General features: G+C 42.2%; 1 protein-coding gene across 1 annotated transcript in view; it reads left to right on the top strand.

Moving 5' to 3' along the window:
• LOC102558575 (phosphatidylcholine translocator ABCB4) overlaps positions 1 to 12,514 on the top strand; it is a 101,542-nt gene that overhangs the window by 52,996 nt on the left and 36,032 nt on the right. Inside the window, exons 15-18 of the mRNA XM_059729043.1 lie at positions 2,003 to 2,164; positions 7,125 to 7,307; positions 8,306 to 8,452; positions 12,044 to 12,148. Coding sequence (XP_059585026.1) covers positions 2,003 to 2,164; positions 7,125 to 7,307; positions 8,306 to 8,452; positions 12,044 to 12,148 — 597 coding nt within the window. The remainder of the gene's footprint in view (positions 1 to 2,002; positions 2,165 to 7,124; positions 7,308 to 8,305; positions 8,453 to 12,043; positions 12,149 to 12,514) is intronic.

The following is a 12,514-nucleotide window of genomic DNA, read 5'->3' on the forward strand; positions in this document are numbered from 1 at the left end:
GGGGGCAAGGGGCTTTGGGTGGGGGGCAAGGGGCACACGCAGTGCATCCTGCCATATAGCCCCTACCCTCATTTTGTTTTTCTGGCATTCCGGCACTCTGGCACCTTCCAAGTTAGGCATTGTGGGGGTTTTCGGCATTCTGACCAAAAAACATTGCCCACCCCTGGTCTAAGTCATTCTGAATTCTAGTCAAACCCTCCAGTGTATCTACTACATGCCCCCAGCTTGGTGTCATCTGTGAACATGCTGAAGATATTGAAAAACCCAGTCCCAAGACCTGGGGCACTTCACTTAATACTGGCTGCCAACTAGACATTGAGCTATTGATTACTATCCGTTGAACCTGACAATTTGACAATCCATATATTACATCCACTGCTTTCCCCGCATCCACAGATCCAGTCATTTCATAATAGAAAGCAATCAGGTTGGTCTGGCATAACTTCAACGAATCCATGCTGACTGTTCCTGATCACTCTTCCTTCAAGTGCTTAGAAATTGATTCTTTGAGGACCTCCTCCATGATTTTTCTGGGGACTGAGGTGAGGCTGACTGGTCTGTAGTTCCCTGGATCCTCCTTCTTCCCTATCTTAAAGATGGGCACTATTTTTGCCCTTTTCCAATTGTCCAGGACCTTCCCCGATCGCCATGAGTTTTCAAAAATAATGGCCAGCGGCTTTGTAATCATATCAGCCAACTCTCTCAGCACCCTTGGATACATTGCATCTGGCCCCGTGGACTTGTGCATGTACAGCTTTTCTAAATAGTCCCTAACCTAGTCTTTCAACACTAAGTGCTGCTCACCTTCTCTCCAAACTGTGCTGCCTGGTGCAGTAGTCTGGGAGCTGACCTTGCCTGTGAAGACTGAGGTACAGAAGGTATTGAGTACTTCAGCCTCTTCTTCATCATCTGTCACTAGTTTGCCTCCCCCAGTAAGGGACCCACACTTTCCCTGACCTTCCTCTTCTTGCTGACATACTTGTAAAAATCCTTCTTGTTACCCTTCATGCCCCTTGCTAGCTGCAGCTCGAGTTGTGTTTTGGCCTTCCTGACTTCATCCCTTCATGCCCAAGCAATATTCTTATACTCCTGTTTAGTCATCTGCCCAGGCTTCCATTTCTTGTAAGCTTCCTTTTTTTGTTTAAGCTCACCAAAGAGTTCTCTGCTAAGCCAAACTGGTCACTTGCCACATTTGCTATTTTTTCTTTGCATCATGATGGTTTGTTCCTATGCCCTCAGTAAGGTTTCTGATGAATCAGAATGCCTCTGATCCCCTCACTCATTGTATTGAATCTGAGTCTGAATTCTTTAGTATTCACACTTTGCCTCTGCCTCCTGGAACTGTGTCCATATTGAACCATTAGAAATCTCTCTTGTAGCCTCTTCTCTGTTTCTCTTCCTACAGCTGAGATCTAAAATATGTAAGAGGGAAAGAGTCAGTGGGCACACACTGAATGGAGAAAGCTAATTTATCCAGCTGTTTCCCATCTTGTTTACCTCTGAATCTGGTTCCCCACAAGCCTTAAAGAGGGGCTTATCTTCCCAACAATCGCTCAGGGTGCTTATAATGAGAAACACAATAAATGAAAAAGAGGAGAGCAACAACAGGATCAAAACAGCTTACAAGGAAACTAGAGCTTCAAGATAAAACAGAGCCAATATACCATCTCATCCTAGTTTTGTTTAGAGAATGCCTGTCCATAGTAGATTTTTGTTTTTCAGGTTCCATGAAAGAGCTCCTCAGTTGTTGCCAATCTGCATTTTGAAAAAAAAAATGTTTCATTTTGAAATATTATTGCAAACAAGATTCTTTTATTTAATTTACCTGATAGATTAGTCAATTTTGTTGAACTTGACATTTTTCTGTTGGAACACCTTGGTTTTGACAAAACTACATTTCCCAGTTGCATTTTTTTTCAGTCAAAGTATTTAAAATAATTGTGTGAAAAAAATCTGTATTTATCTGGCAGTATTATGAAACACATTTTTGTGTTATTTGTAGGCACAGAAAGGTCGCACCACTATTGTAATAGCTCATCGTTTATCTACAGTCCGAAATGCAGACTTTATAGCTGCATTTGAAGATGGAGTTGTCACAGAACAAGGGTCCCACAATGAATTAATGGAAAGAAATGGAGTTTATTGCAAGCTCGTTAACATGCAGGTAGATTTTTCCCCTGGAAATTTGTCTTCTAAATTTGTTTGTCACAGGTGTTATTGTATCTGAATTTATCATAGCTCAACAATGTTTTGTCAACAGTGATTTTAAAGGAAAGTGGAGGAAGTGTGGTTTGCAAGAGACTCCATAACAGGGAAATGTGAAAAGAGGCACGGAATTAGGGCAAAAATGGAAAAGAGGAAGGGAAAAATATTGCATTAGAGACCAGAAAAAAATAAATGAGTAAAAGAAAAGATGAATAGGAAAGAATACTCTTTCACTTTACATGCCCAAATGGCAGTTTTTCAGCTGTCTCTCTTGCACTGTTTATGGTTCTACTCCATGTGCATGTGGGTAAGCACAAGGACTTTCCCACATCATTCCCAGTAGCTAAATGGTTAGGGCACTGACATAGGAGACCCATGTTCTAGACTCTCCTTCCCCCAGAGGAAATTTGAATTTGAAGTTCTCTAAGCATAGTACTCTAACCACCAGGCCACGGGTTTGGGTGAGATTACATTTAGATCATGTTAAGAGCACTTGAAACCTGAATGATTGCACTTCAAGGCTCATTAACAAGTGCCAGGTACCCTTTAGGTGTCTTAAAGTTACAGCACTTCAGGCATGTGATGATTATCTTTGAGCTTGCAATCCAGCTTGAGTTAACTTCTGGCTGTTCACCTGAGATAAAACCACCAATTTGCAGTCCTCCAGTATCCCAGGAAGCAAGGCTCCCTGGTAGACTAGCTGTCACCCAGGACTCTACAGCCCTGGACTGACAGCTGCAGACAGCTGAGCAGCAGGTGAGTGCGAAAGGAGGAGAAATGGGTGAAGGGAAGCAAGGGGAGGTGGGGAAGAAGGGAGGGAGGAGCCATTGGGTGGGAAGCTGCCAGGCTGCTGCTCCCTCTGCGGTCTAAATTGCTCCATTCACCCCTGGATTGCCCCCCTGACACTCCAGTTCCCCACCACCATCCAGATTTCTGCTCTGCCACCCTCATCAGCTCCTGAATCACCTCTACCCCTGAATTACCCCCTCTGCCCCACATCACTCCCTGCCAGATGGAATGACTTCTGAATTGCTGCCCCCCCCCCCAGAATGACTCCTGAATTGCCCCCTCTGTTCCCCATCAGCCCCTCCATCCCCAGTTTGATGTCCTGGCACCCCAATTGGCAGTGGTGGCAGTAGCTGGTGAAGGTTCCCCACCTCCCTGCTTGCACCCTGTCTCCCTGCAGCCCTTTTTGCCCCTGCATACCTGGATCCAGCCCCTACCAGGCCCCATTGCTGCCCCGTAGCTCCTTGCTTCCACCCTCCTGGAATAGCTAATGGGGGACAGGAAGGCAATCAGGGCAGTGTGGGGAGGGGGGAATCAGGGTGGCAGGGGGGCCATCTGGGGGTGGAGGGTCTGATGGGGGGCCACTACTTAGAGGGGGGGAAATTGGGGGATGTCAATTCAAGTGGTGCAGGGGAGGCCTTCCACCTTTCCCCCCAGCCTGTATTGTGACTATAGAGCTCTTGAGCAGAGCAGGCATGGAGTAGAATTGCAATGCCTAGCCACACCCCTGCTCAAAAGCCATGTAGCAGTAGGTCTGAGCAGTGCACATTAAGGAGGTTGTTAAGCCTTAATGTGTGACTGCTCACACACATGTTAACTTAAGGCTAAGTACAAACAGTCAAAAAGTCTGAGGCTGAATCAATTCAATCTTTGCAGATTAGTGAAGCAAGTTCACCAATAAGCAAGTGAACAGACATTCACCTTTGATTTGACTACAGTGGTCCAGGCTAGAAGCTGGGGGGTGAGAGGGAGGGGGGAAGAGGAGTGCTAGAGCAAGCTGCCCTGCTCAGCTGGAGAAGACAGCTTGAGCCAAGACTAGCCCACCAGCCCTGCAAAGTGGAGTTTTCAAGGGTGGTGCAAAGCATCCTGGGATGCTGGGGGACTGAGAGTTAATTTGAATCTGGAGGGGACCTGGGACAGAAGTTCAATAAATCAATTTAACCCAAATCAGTTAAGTCTGATACTTCAGCCTTCCAGGTTTATCTTAAACTCATTTTGGCCATTTTGAAAGTGGTTTATGTGCACTGAACATCCGTTGTGTTACAGATTTGAACTAGTTTCCACCACTTATACCAATTTATGTGTAACTTCTGTCCCTAGCCTAACAGAGGAATGTAACTCCTTCAAAGTCAGCAAATACTAATTATAATTTGTAACTCTCACCCTTAGGTGTTATCAACCTCTATTCTTGAAGCTGAGCCACTGCATTTAATAGACACTGAATAAAATGAATGGAGAGCAGTGGAAAGTTTCTGCCCCAATGGGAATAAGGGTGTAATCTAGAATCAGGGCTTGTTTCTGTATAAGTTAGCTCCTATCTCACTGAGCCACACACCCTCTAGCTTGCTCGTTTTTTTCTCTTGTCCTCACATATCTCCCTCTTGGTTTCCCAAGTGACGGCTTCAAAGGGAGGACTAGAGAATGCCTAACCTGTGATTTACTGGTTGGCATACTGTACTGGGTGGTCAAAGAACTGCAGTGTCAAACACCATCTAGGTGGGTGGTGTCTCTAGTGGGTTATGGAACAGAGAAAATCCCACACAATTTACTGATTCGTTTTGATGCACTGGCTGGGGGAGTAGTTAGTTGGTTGCACGACTTCACAATGATTACACTCTTAATTCATACAACACAATTTTATTTTAAAATTCTTTGCTACGTATATAACACTGCTTAGCTTTAAGAAATACCACAAACATTAAGAACACAATAATTACATATATCAGAAACAATGCTCCGAATGCACTTCCTTCCCAAACAATGCTATAAGAATTAGTATTACAAAAACAACTACAATTACAACTAAAAGTTAAATTTGAATCAATACTATTATTTTTCATAATATACTTACAATCCTAGAATTCCGAGAAGCCAAACACCTAAATATGGTTTCATTCCTCAGTAGTACAATTTAATGGGTTGGCCTCAGTAGTACGGTTCAATGGGCTCGCCTCAGCAATACGATTCAATGGGCTGGCATCAATACTGATAGGACTAAGTCCCCTTCCTTCAGTCCCTTTTGGGCGCTCTGCAGCTTCAGCGTGAACTAAGAGATTCGTGTTCACGGAGAGGGTGGTTCAGGTGATCAGTCTGATCTGGCCTACACTTGAGATTCTTCCTTCGTTGTTCTGCAAGTGAGTTTTATCTCCAATATTGGGACAGTAAGTTACAGTTTTTATTGAGTGAGTTGCCGTCTTGGGCCACTCCTACCCAAACCTGTCACTACCCCCAAATTTGGGCTCGGGTCTTACTTTACAGATTCTTTTGCTTGGTAATTAGTTTCTTTTGTTGATCATTTTAATTACTTTGGGGAACTTCCATACCTCTGCAAGTGACCTTTTCTTTCCAATCTTGTCAAAAGGCCGTAGGGTTTGATCTCTTGGAACTTGGGATATTTGCTTAAGGGTCATTTTTAGGTTCTCTTTGTTAAAGGCCTCTAAAGATAAAATTCAAAAGTTAAGACTTTGAGCAAAGTCAGGACCTTCCACACGTAGATCAAAATAATGGCCTAGATAAGAAGATAAATCTTGTCTTCTTCCTGAAACTGGCTAATGGGCAACTATTATAAGCATTCAAACTTTTTCATTCAATATGACAGGTGGGGGGAGGGAAGGGAGGGACCTAGATGCTGGGTTTCTAACTTCCTGGGCAGACACTATAACCACTCAGCTACTGGCATTAACATGTAGGAGGGACCTCCTTCAGCACATAACACCCCCTAGTCATAGGTTTCTTCTCAGCAGATTCCCAAGTTTCTCTTTCAAACCTGATCACTATTTTCTCTCAAGTCCTGAATTTCATACTTTTGCACTGGGTAGTCTCTTTGCCTCCCTTCTTCATGGGTAAGCAGTACATCTACTGAAGGCTAACTATACTCACAAATATAGCTACTTGCACATGATTCTCATTGACATTAGGTCCTTTTACACTGCCCTGGCAAGGTAAGGTACATAGGTATAAATGCTTTACACGCAACGTGAGGCACATTTACACTGTCAGAACAGTGAAAAAGGACTTAATACAAATGGAACAAAACTCACTGGGGAAATCTACACGTGTGCTTTACTGCACAATTGACTAATTAGCTCCACAGTAAAATGTCACTGTCTACACGTGTGGCACTATTAGATAGGAGTAAACTGATTAACTCTACCATAGGATAGTACTGCCTAACACAAGTACTATCCTACAGCAAGTTATTCAGTGTGCCACAACACATGTGTAGATGGTGACCATGGCTGGCTGTGGCACAAGGGTGCTACAGACTGGGGGCTGTCTGCTGGTTAGCCCCATACTGCAGCACCCTAATGTCCCAGCCAGCCCCTCCACAGCACATTGACCCAGGGTTGAGCAGCTCTGGGCTTGCAGGTTGACTCCTGCACCACTCCCCCGGACTCCCTGCCAGCCAGGGCTGTGGTTCCGGGTACACATTTAAACACTGTGCCTGGGAGCAATACATTCTAGAACAAACAGTACCAGAGTTTATTTGGCTGCAATACTTGCACATGTAGATGTGCCCATTGAATAGTCTTTTCTTTTACTCACAAGTAGTGTCCTTGCTTTTTTAGGGCACATCTCCACAAGCACACATGTGCAGCTTGCGGCACTGCAAACCTATCTGTGGTGCCACAAACTGCATGTGCTGCATGTGCATGCATTTACCACACTGCTAATTAGTTTTTGGCACTGGGAGATCCTGGTGTAAAAAAAAAAACCCAAAACACATGTAAAAAAAAAAAAAAGTGGCGTGGCACATGTGACTGTAGTATGCACTGCCTGAAACTGGAGCCTGGCTGGCCAGAGCCACACTCTGGCTGCTGGCCAGGCTCTCTGCAGCCAGATTGCTGCTGCTGCAGCCCCAGGAGGCAATATAACATATACATAATTATTTCTTATATTGTACCCCATTTTAGACAGTAGAAACTGAAGTTCAATCAGATGATGAAGAAGAAGATATATTAAGTGTCAAAAAAAATGTCAAAGAAATGATGCTGAAGGAATCGCTATCAAATGGTTTGATACGGCGATCAACTCGGAAGAGCATCAAAAAACCAAGAGTACAAAACAATGGATTTGATGTGAAAGCTGTTCAGCCTGTAAGCGTCTCTTCTTTAGCAAGACAGTATATATTCAAATAAACACTATTCTCTCAAATAGTAGGGTGGGAAAAAGGGTTCTTGCTTAATCTAAGTTACTTTAAAAATATCATACAATGTGCAAAGATGTACAAAATCTGTACAAAAAGTCTTAATATGATACCATACCAGGCTACTCTTTTTGAATTACTCAACATTGCTACTGAAAAATTTGAATCAATTGCAAGGGGGAGAGTATTTATGTACACATTTGTAAATTGTGAATCATGTTTTGATCTAGTTGTATTCTTATACTCTAGTTGTACTTAATACAAGTAAAGTTTATGTGAAAGATCATGTAAACAGTTTTTAGTCTACTATTAATATAAAAATAAGTTTTTATGTATGAAACAATTTCTTCAATGTAGAAGTATTATATATAAGTTATCAGAAAACTATGTAATGTAACATATAGCTCAAATAGCATATTCAGAGTAGCAGATGGCTGAAGTACTACATTTTGCTACATATAGATTGAAATCTGCTTGATCCGTACAGTGAATTAGTAAAAATGTGAATAAGGTATAATCTACTCAGACATAAATATCACAAATTATCTGTCAAAGATCAGTGAAGTAGTTAGGGTTCCTTTACTGTGTATCTACCTTGCCTTCTGCCTGACTTCAGACTAACACAGCTAACTACCTCCCTTGCTGCAGAAACACACACATGTGTTTCTATCTCTTCTTTCAGGTATTAATATGGTGTATTAAGTGCACATCTTGACAGGACAAGAGGTACTGCAAGATGTACCATACTTAATAAATGGGGATTTTTGATTTAGAAAATTAAGGGTCAGACTTGATGATCTGCTCAGGTCCCTTCCGACCCTACCAACTATGAAACTAGTTTTGAGTATCTGGCAATAGGTAACTGGGAACAAGCAACTGATTATCCACAAACTGTCTTTTCTGATAGGTGTATTACATATTTGTCCTAATGGGGTCCTTATATTCTAGGAGGAAGATATGCCTCCAGTTTCATTTCTGAAAATTATGAAGCTGAACAAAACTGAATGGCCTTACTTTGTAGTTGGGACTTTGTGTGCAGTTATCAATGGAGCTTTACAACCTGCGTTTTCAATCATATTTTCAGAAATTATAGAGGTAAGGTTAAATAAAGTCTGTAAAATGTCAAATTGCTTGTTTTACTTTTGATTTTTATTCCTAAATACACTGTCATTGTTTTACAATAAACTGAGATTTTTTTTTCAAGTTTTAGATTATATCCTGTACTGGGGAGACCAGGAGTAGGTGAAGGAAAGGGGGACAGCTAGATAGAATTCTCCAGCAGGCATTCTAGCTACTGAGCTGTAATTTTGCCAGGTGAGGTTCTACCGTGAAGATATCACTGTTAAGTTCCCTAACTACATCGGAGCTAGCCTGCTAGAAATGCTGCCTCTTTTATGGCTCACCTTATATCCTGACTATCTTCTCCCCACTTTAGAAAAGACAGTATAATTAGAATTTGCACTTTTGCAAAGGCTATGTGCACCACTTAAGTTCTTAAACTAGCATTCTTTTGGTCACTATCTTGATACCTTCTTCATTCTTTGTAAGCTTTATAAAGTTTTTTTCAAGTAGAAGACATTGGCACTTGTTCTCAATACAATTTATTATACTTGCTTGGATACCTGAATTTATTAGGATAATGTTATTAAAGGCAAACATCTGCCTCCTTTGAATATGTTGAGTTTAAGTATATTAATAACAAAGTATTTTTAAATAAGGTTCTAGTGAATATAGACTTTGTTTGTTTGGGTCTTTCATGCAGTGATTAATTTCTGCCTAGGTGCTCCTGTGACTTGACAATTTTTTTTTTTTTATAAAATAGATTTCTATTTGAAGTTTCCAAGTACCTATTAAGCTCATAAACAAATAAGTTAAGATATTCTTCAAACATTTTATCAGTATTCTTTCAAACCCCACATGGAAAACACTGAACATGGTATTTGAAGACAGGTTTCTTTGTGTATTGTGCATTTTCCGCATCTTTCTGCTTTTTGTTTTTAATTATTAAAAGATAAATGAGAATAAATAGGTTCCATGTTGCTCAGAACTTCATGTACCTATACTACTAGTTCTACCTCCTTTCAAGTCATAATCTTCTGCTTTTGACATCATAGTTGTCTCCACAAAAACAAGCTGATATCAACAAAAACAGGACTATATATTCCAATTAAGAAAAATAAAAATATAAACTGCTACTACTTTAATTGGTATTAAAAACCAAGGAAAAAGGAAAATAAAAAAATATATTTGTCATAGAAGCAGATATGTTTAAAAATGGACTAGGAGGAATGAATGCCTATTTAAATATATATTATTTTCCAAAATATACACAAAGGCAGAAAACTATCAGGAAAAATAATTATAACATAAGTGTATACATAATAATTAAATAATGGTTATAAGTTATTTCACAGAGATTTTTTTTTTTTTTGTTTGGAATTCAGACATAAGGCTTGGAACAGAAGTTGAATGTAGACCAATTTAAGTGATCAGAAACTGGTTTAAATCTGTAACAGAACAGAAGTTCAGTTCCCATAGACTGGTTTCAAAATGACCAAAATTGGTTTAAGATAAACCTGGATGGATGTAGTATCAGACTTAACTGATTTATGTCAGACTGGTTTATGGAATGTCTGTTCAAGATCCCCTTCTGTTTCAACTTAACTCAAAGATCCCCCGCCATCCCAGGATGCTCTGCAGTCCTGGGTTGTGCTTTCTGCTCCAGCTGCTCCCATCCCCCTGCTTACACAGAGCTGAGGCAGTAAAGCCTCTTCTCCCTAGCCTCTGCCTGTGCCTGTCAGCCTGGCGGTCAGGGGAATGAACCCTCAGCTCCCCTAGCCCGGGTCTTCACAGCAAACACTTTAGGAACCCCTCCTTCTCCCCTCGCTAACTGCTCTTGCCTCTGAGGGGCAGGGTTGGGAACACACCCACTCAGCCTGGCACTAGACCCCCAGCTGGGATCTGCAAGGCCTGGGGAGGAGAAAGCCCCCTCCACTTGGCTTTTTGTCTCCCCTGCAAACCAGAGAACCAGGTCTTGATCCCTTAGGTCTATCGGCTCACCTACTGCCCTTGCTTTAGAGAGGCTGGGGGGCAGGGTACACACCCACCCAGCCCAGCACTGCATCCCCAGCTGAGGGCTGCAAGGCAGGGGGAGGGGAAAGCTGCCTTCGCCAGGCTTTTCTCCCCCCTGTAGCATAGAGAGCAGGGCTTGGATCCCTTAGCCCAGCCCCCTCACCAGCTGCTCTTGCTGCTGGGGGAGCAAGAAGCGAGGGGGCAGGGAATGCACCCACCTGGACTGCACCCACCTGGCCCCACAGCTTGGGTCTGCAAAACAAGGAGGAAGAAGCCCCCTCCCTATGGATTTTCACGCCCCTGCAGCCCAGAAAGCTGGGCTGGGATCCTTTAGTCCTGCCCCCTTGTCAGCCCTTGCCTCTGATGGGGGAAATGGGGAGCATTGCATCCTTGCCAGGGGTGGGGAACCTCCACTGGGGCTGGGAGATTGCCAGCCTCAGGCTAGAGGGACTGTTCCCTCTCCTACCTGCGAGACCATACTGAGGAATGGGAAGGGGGGAATCCTCTCTCTGCACCAGGGGTAGAGCTTGGGAGACCCTGTCAGGGGTGGGGAACCCCCACTGAGGTGCAGGGATCCAGCCAGCCTGGGGCTGAAGGGACTATTTCCCCCTTGGAAGGGGCAGCAAGGCATTGTCCTGGGCAGCCAGTCAAGGATGAGCCCTGCTCAGTTGCCTTTTGGTGCCTTCTGCAGTGGTCCACAGGCTGAGAGGCATGCTCTAGCACCCTCTGGCTACTGGTATAGACCACTGCAGGGGTCTGGTTGCCTTTCTGGTTTCAAAAGTGAACATTAGTTCACTTTATCAATTCAATCTATGTAATTTGAAGAAACATACAAAAATTGAATTGATTCAGCCTGGGGGTTTTTGACTGGAGTTACTGTGCAATAGCATCGCCAAACAGCTTTTTGGTGATGCTGACCATGTAGTAGCTTAACTACTGCACAACAGTGTCACATCATGCTTTCTTCTACATGACGCTACCACACAGTCAGCGTCTCATGTAGATGCGGCTAGTGTTAAGTTGGTTTAAGTTGTTTTGTTCTCTTGTGTTTTATAAGTTACTCTAGTTTTGTAATCAAGTGGACAACAATTCCAGTATTTACTGAAAATTCTATCCAGAAGGTTTTCTGGTTACTTATAATTTACATCACACATCATTTACATTTACATGTTTTAATAAGTTTTTTGTTTTGCTTTGCCCTGCCAGCTATGCTGTTTTTCCCTACAGGAGAGGATGGTCAGGATAAGAATGGGTCATAACAGTCTCCCCCCTCCATTCTGTACCAGGCTGTAAACCTGCTTCAATGTAGGTGGGGGAGCACTTGCTTCATTTTCACAATGGGAACTCCCTTGGAAAAATTCTGCCCGATTCTGAGGTTGTATTGTGGAAAAGTAGTGATGAAGAATTAATTTGCAAAAATCCAGAAGTATTACATGAGATTCCAAAATTCCAAGAAAAAGTTGTGTTCCAACATGTAATTTACATGTTATCCCATTAATCATCTTTAGTACATACACTGACATTGTTCATAAGTTTGTAGGACAATAAAATATAGGAAAAGATTGTATCTCTTAGTTTAATTCAATGAAATAAAATTTTAAAATTCTTTTATAGGTTTATGTAGAAAAAGATGAGACTATTGTTAGAAATACCACCGACATGTATGCATTGATATTTTTAGGATTTGGAATCACTTCTTTTTTTACTTTTTTCCTTCAGGTATGTTTCATTATTTTGGCTGGCTAATCAATGCCTTATCTTCTCAGAATGTTTGTACTTAGCTAAGTATACAATGATGACGCATAGTCCCAAAATTAATTTTACTTACACAGAGCTAGTCTATTGATTGCCTCATACCAAAAAGATGGTGCTACTGATATTCCAAATTATCTCTTTGTATGAAAAAGTAATTAACATAAGTAAAAGTAAAATTAAAATAAGATCAAGGGGTTGCTTCAAACTAAGGGTCAGAAATCTATAGCCAATCCATGGAGCAGCTGGTTCTAGCATGCAATCATGGGGCTTTGGAGCCATTCAGTGGGCAGAGGGTTTGGCAGTGGGGGCTTCTCCCATGCCACAGCAGTA

This window comes from Alligator mississippiensis, chromosome 5, assembly GCF_030867095.1.
Source record: "Alligator mississippiensis isolate rAllMis1 chromosome 5, rAllMis1, whole genome shotgun sequence".
In the NCBI taxonomy this organism is placed as follows: Eukaryota; Metazoa; Chordata; order Crocodylia; family Alligatoridae; genus Alligator; species Alligator mississippiensis.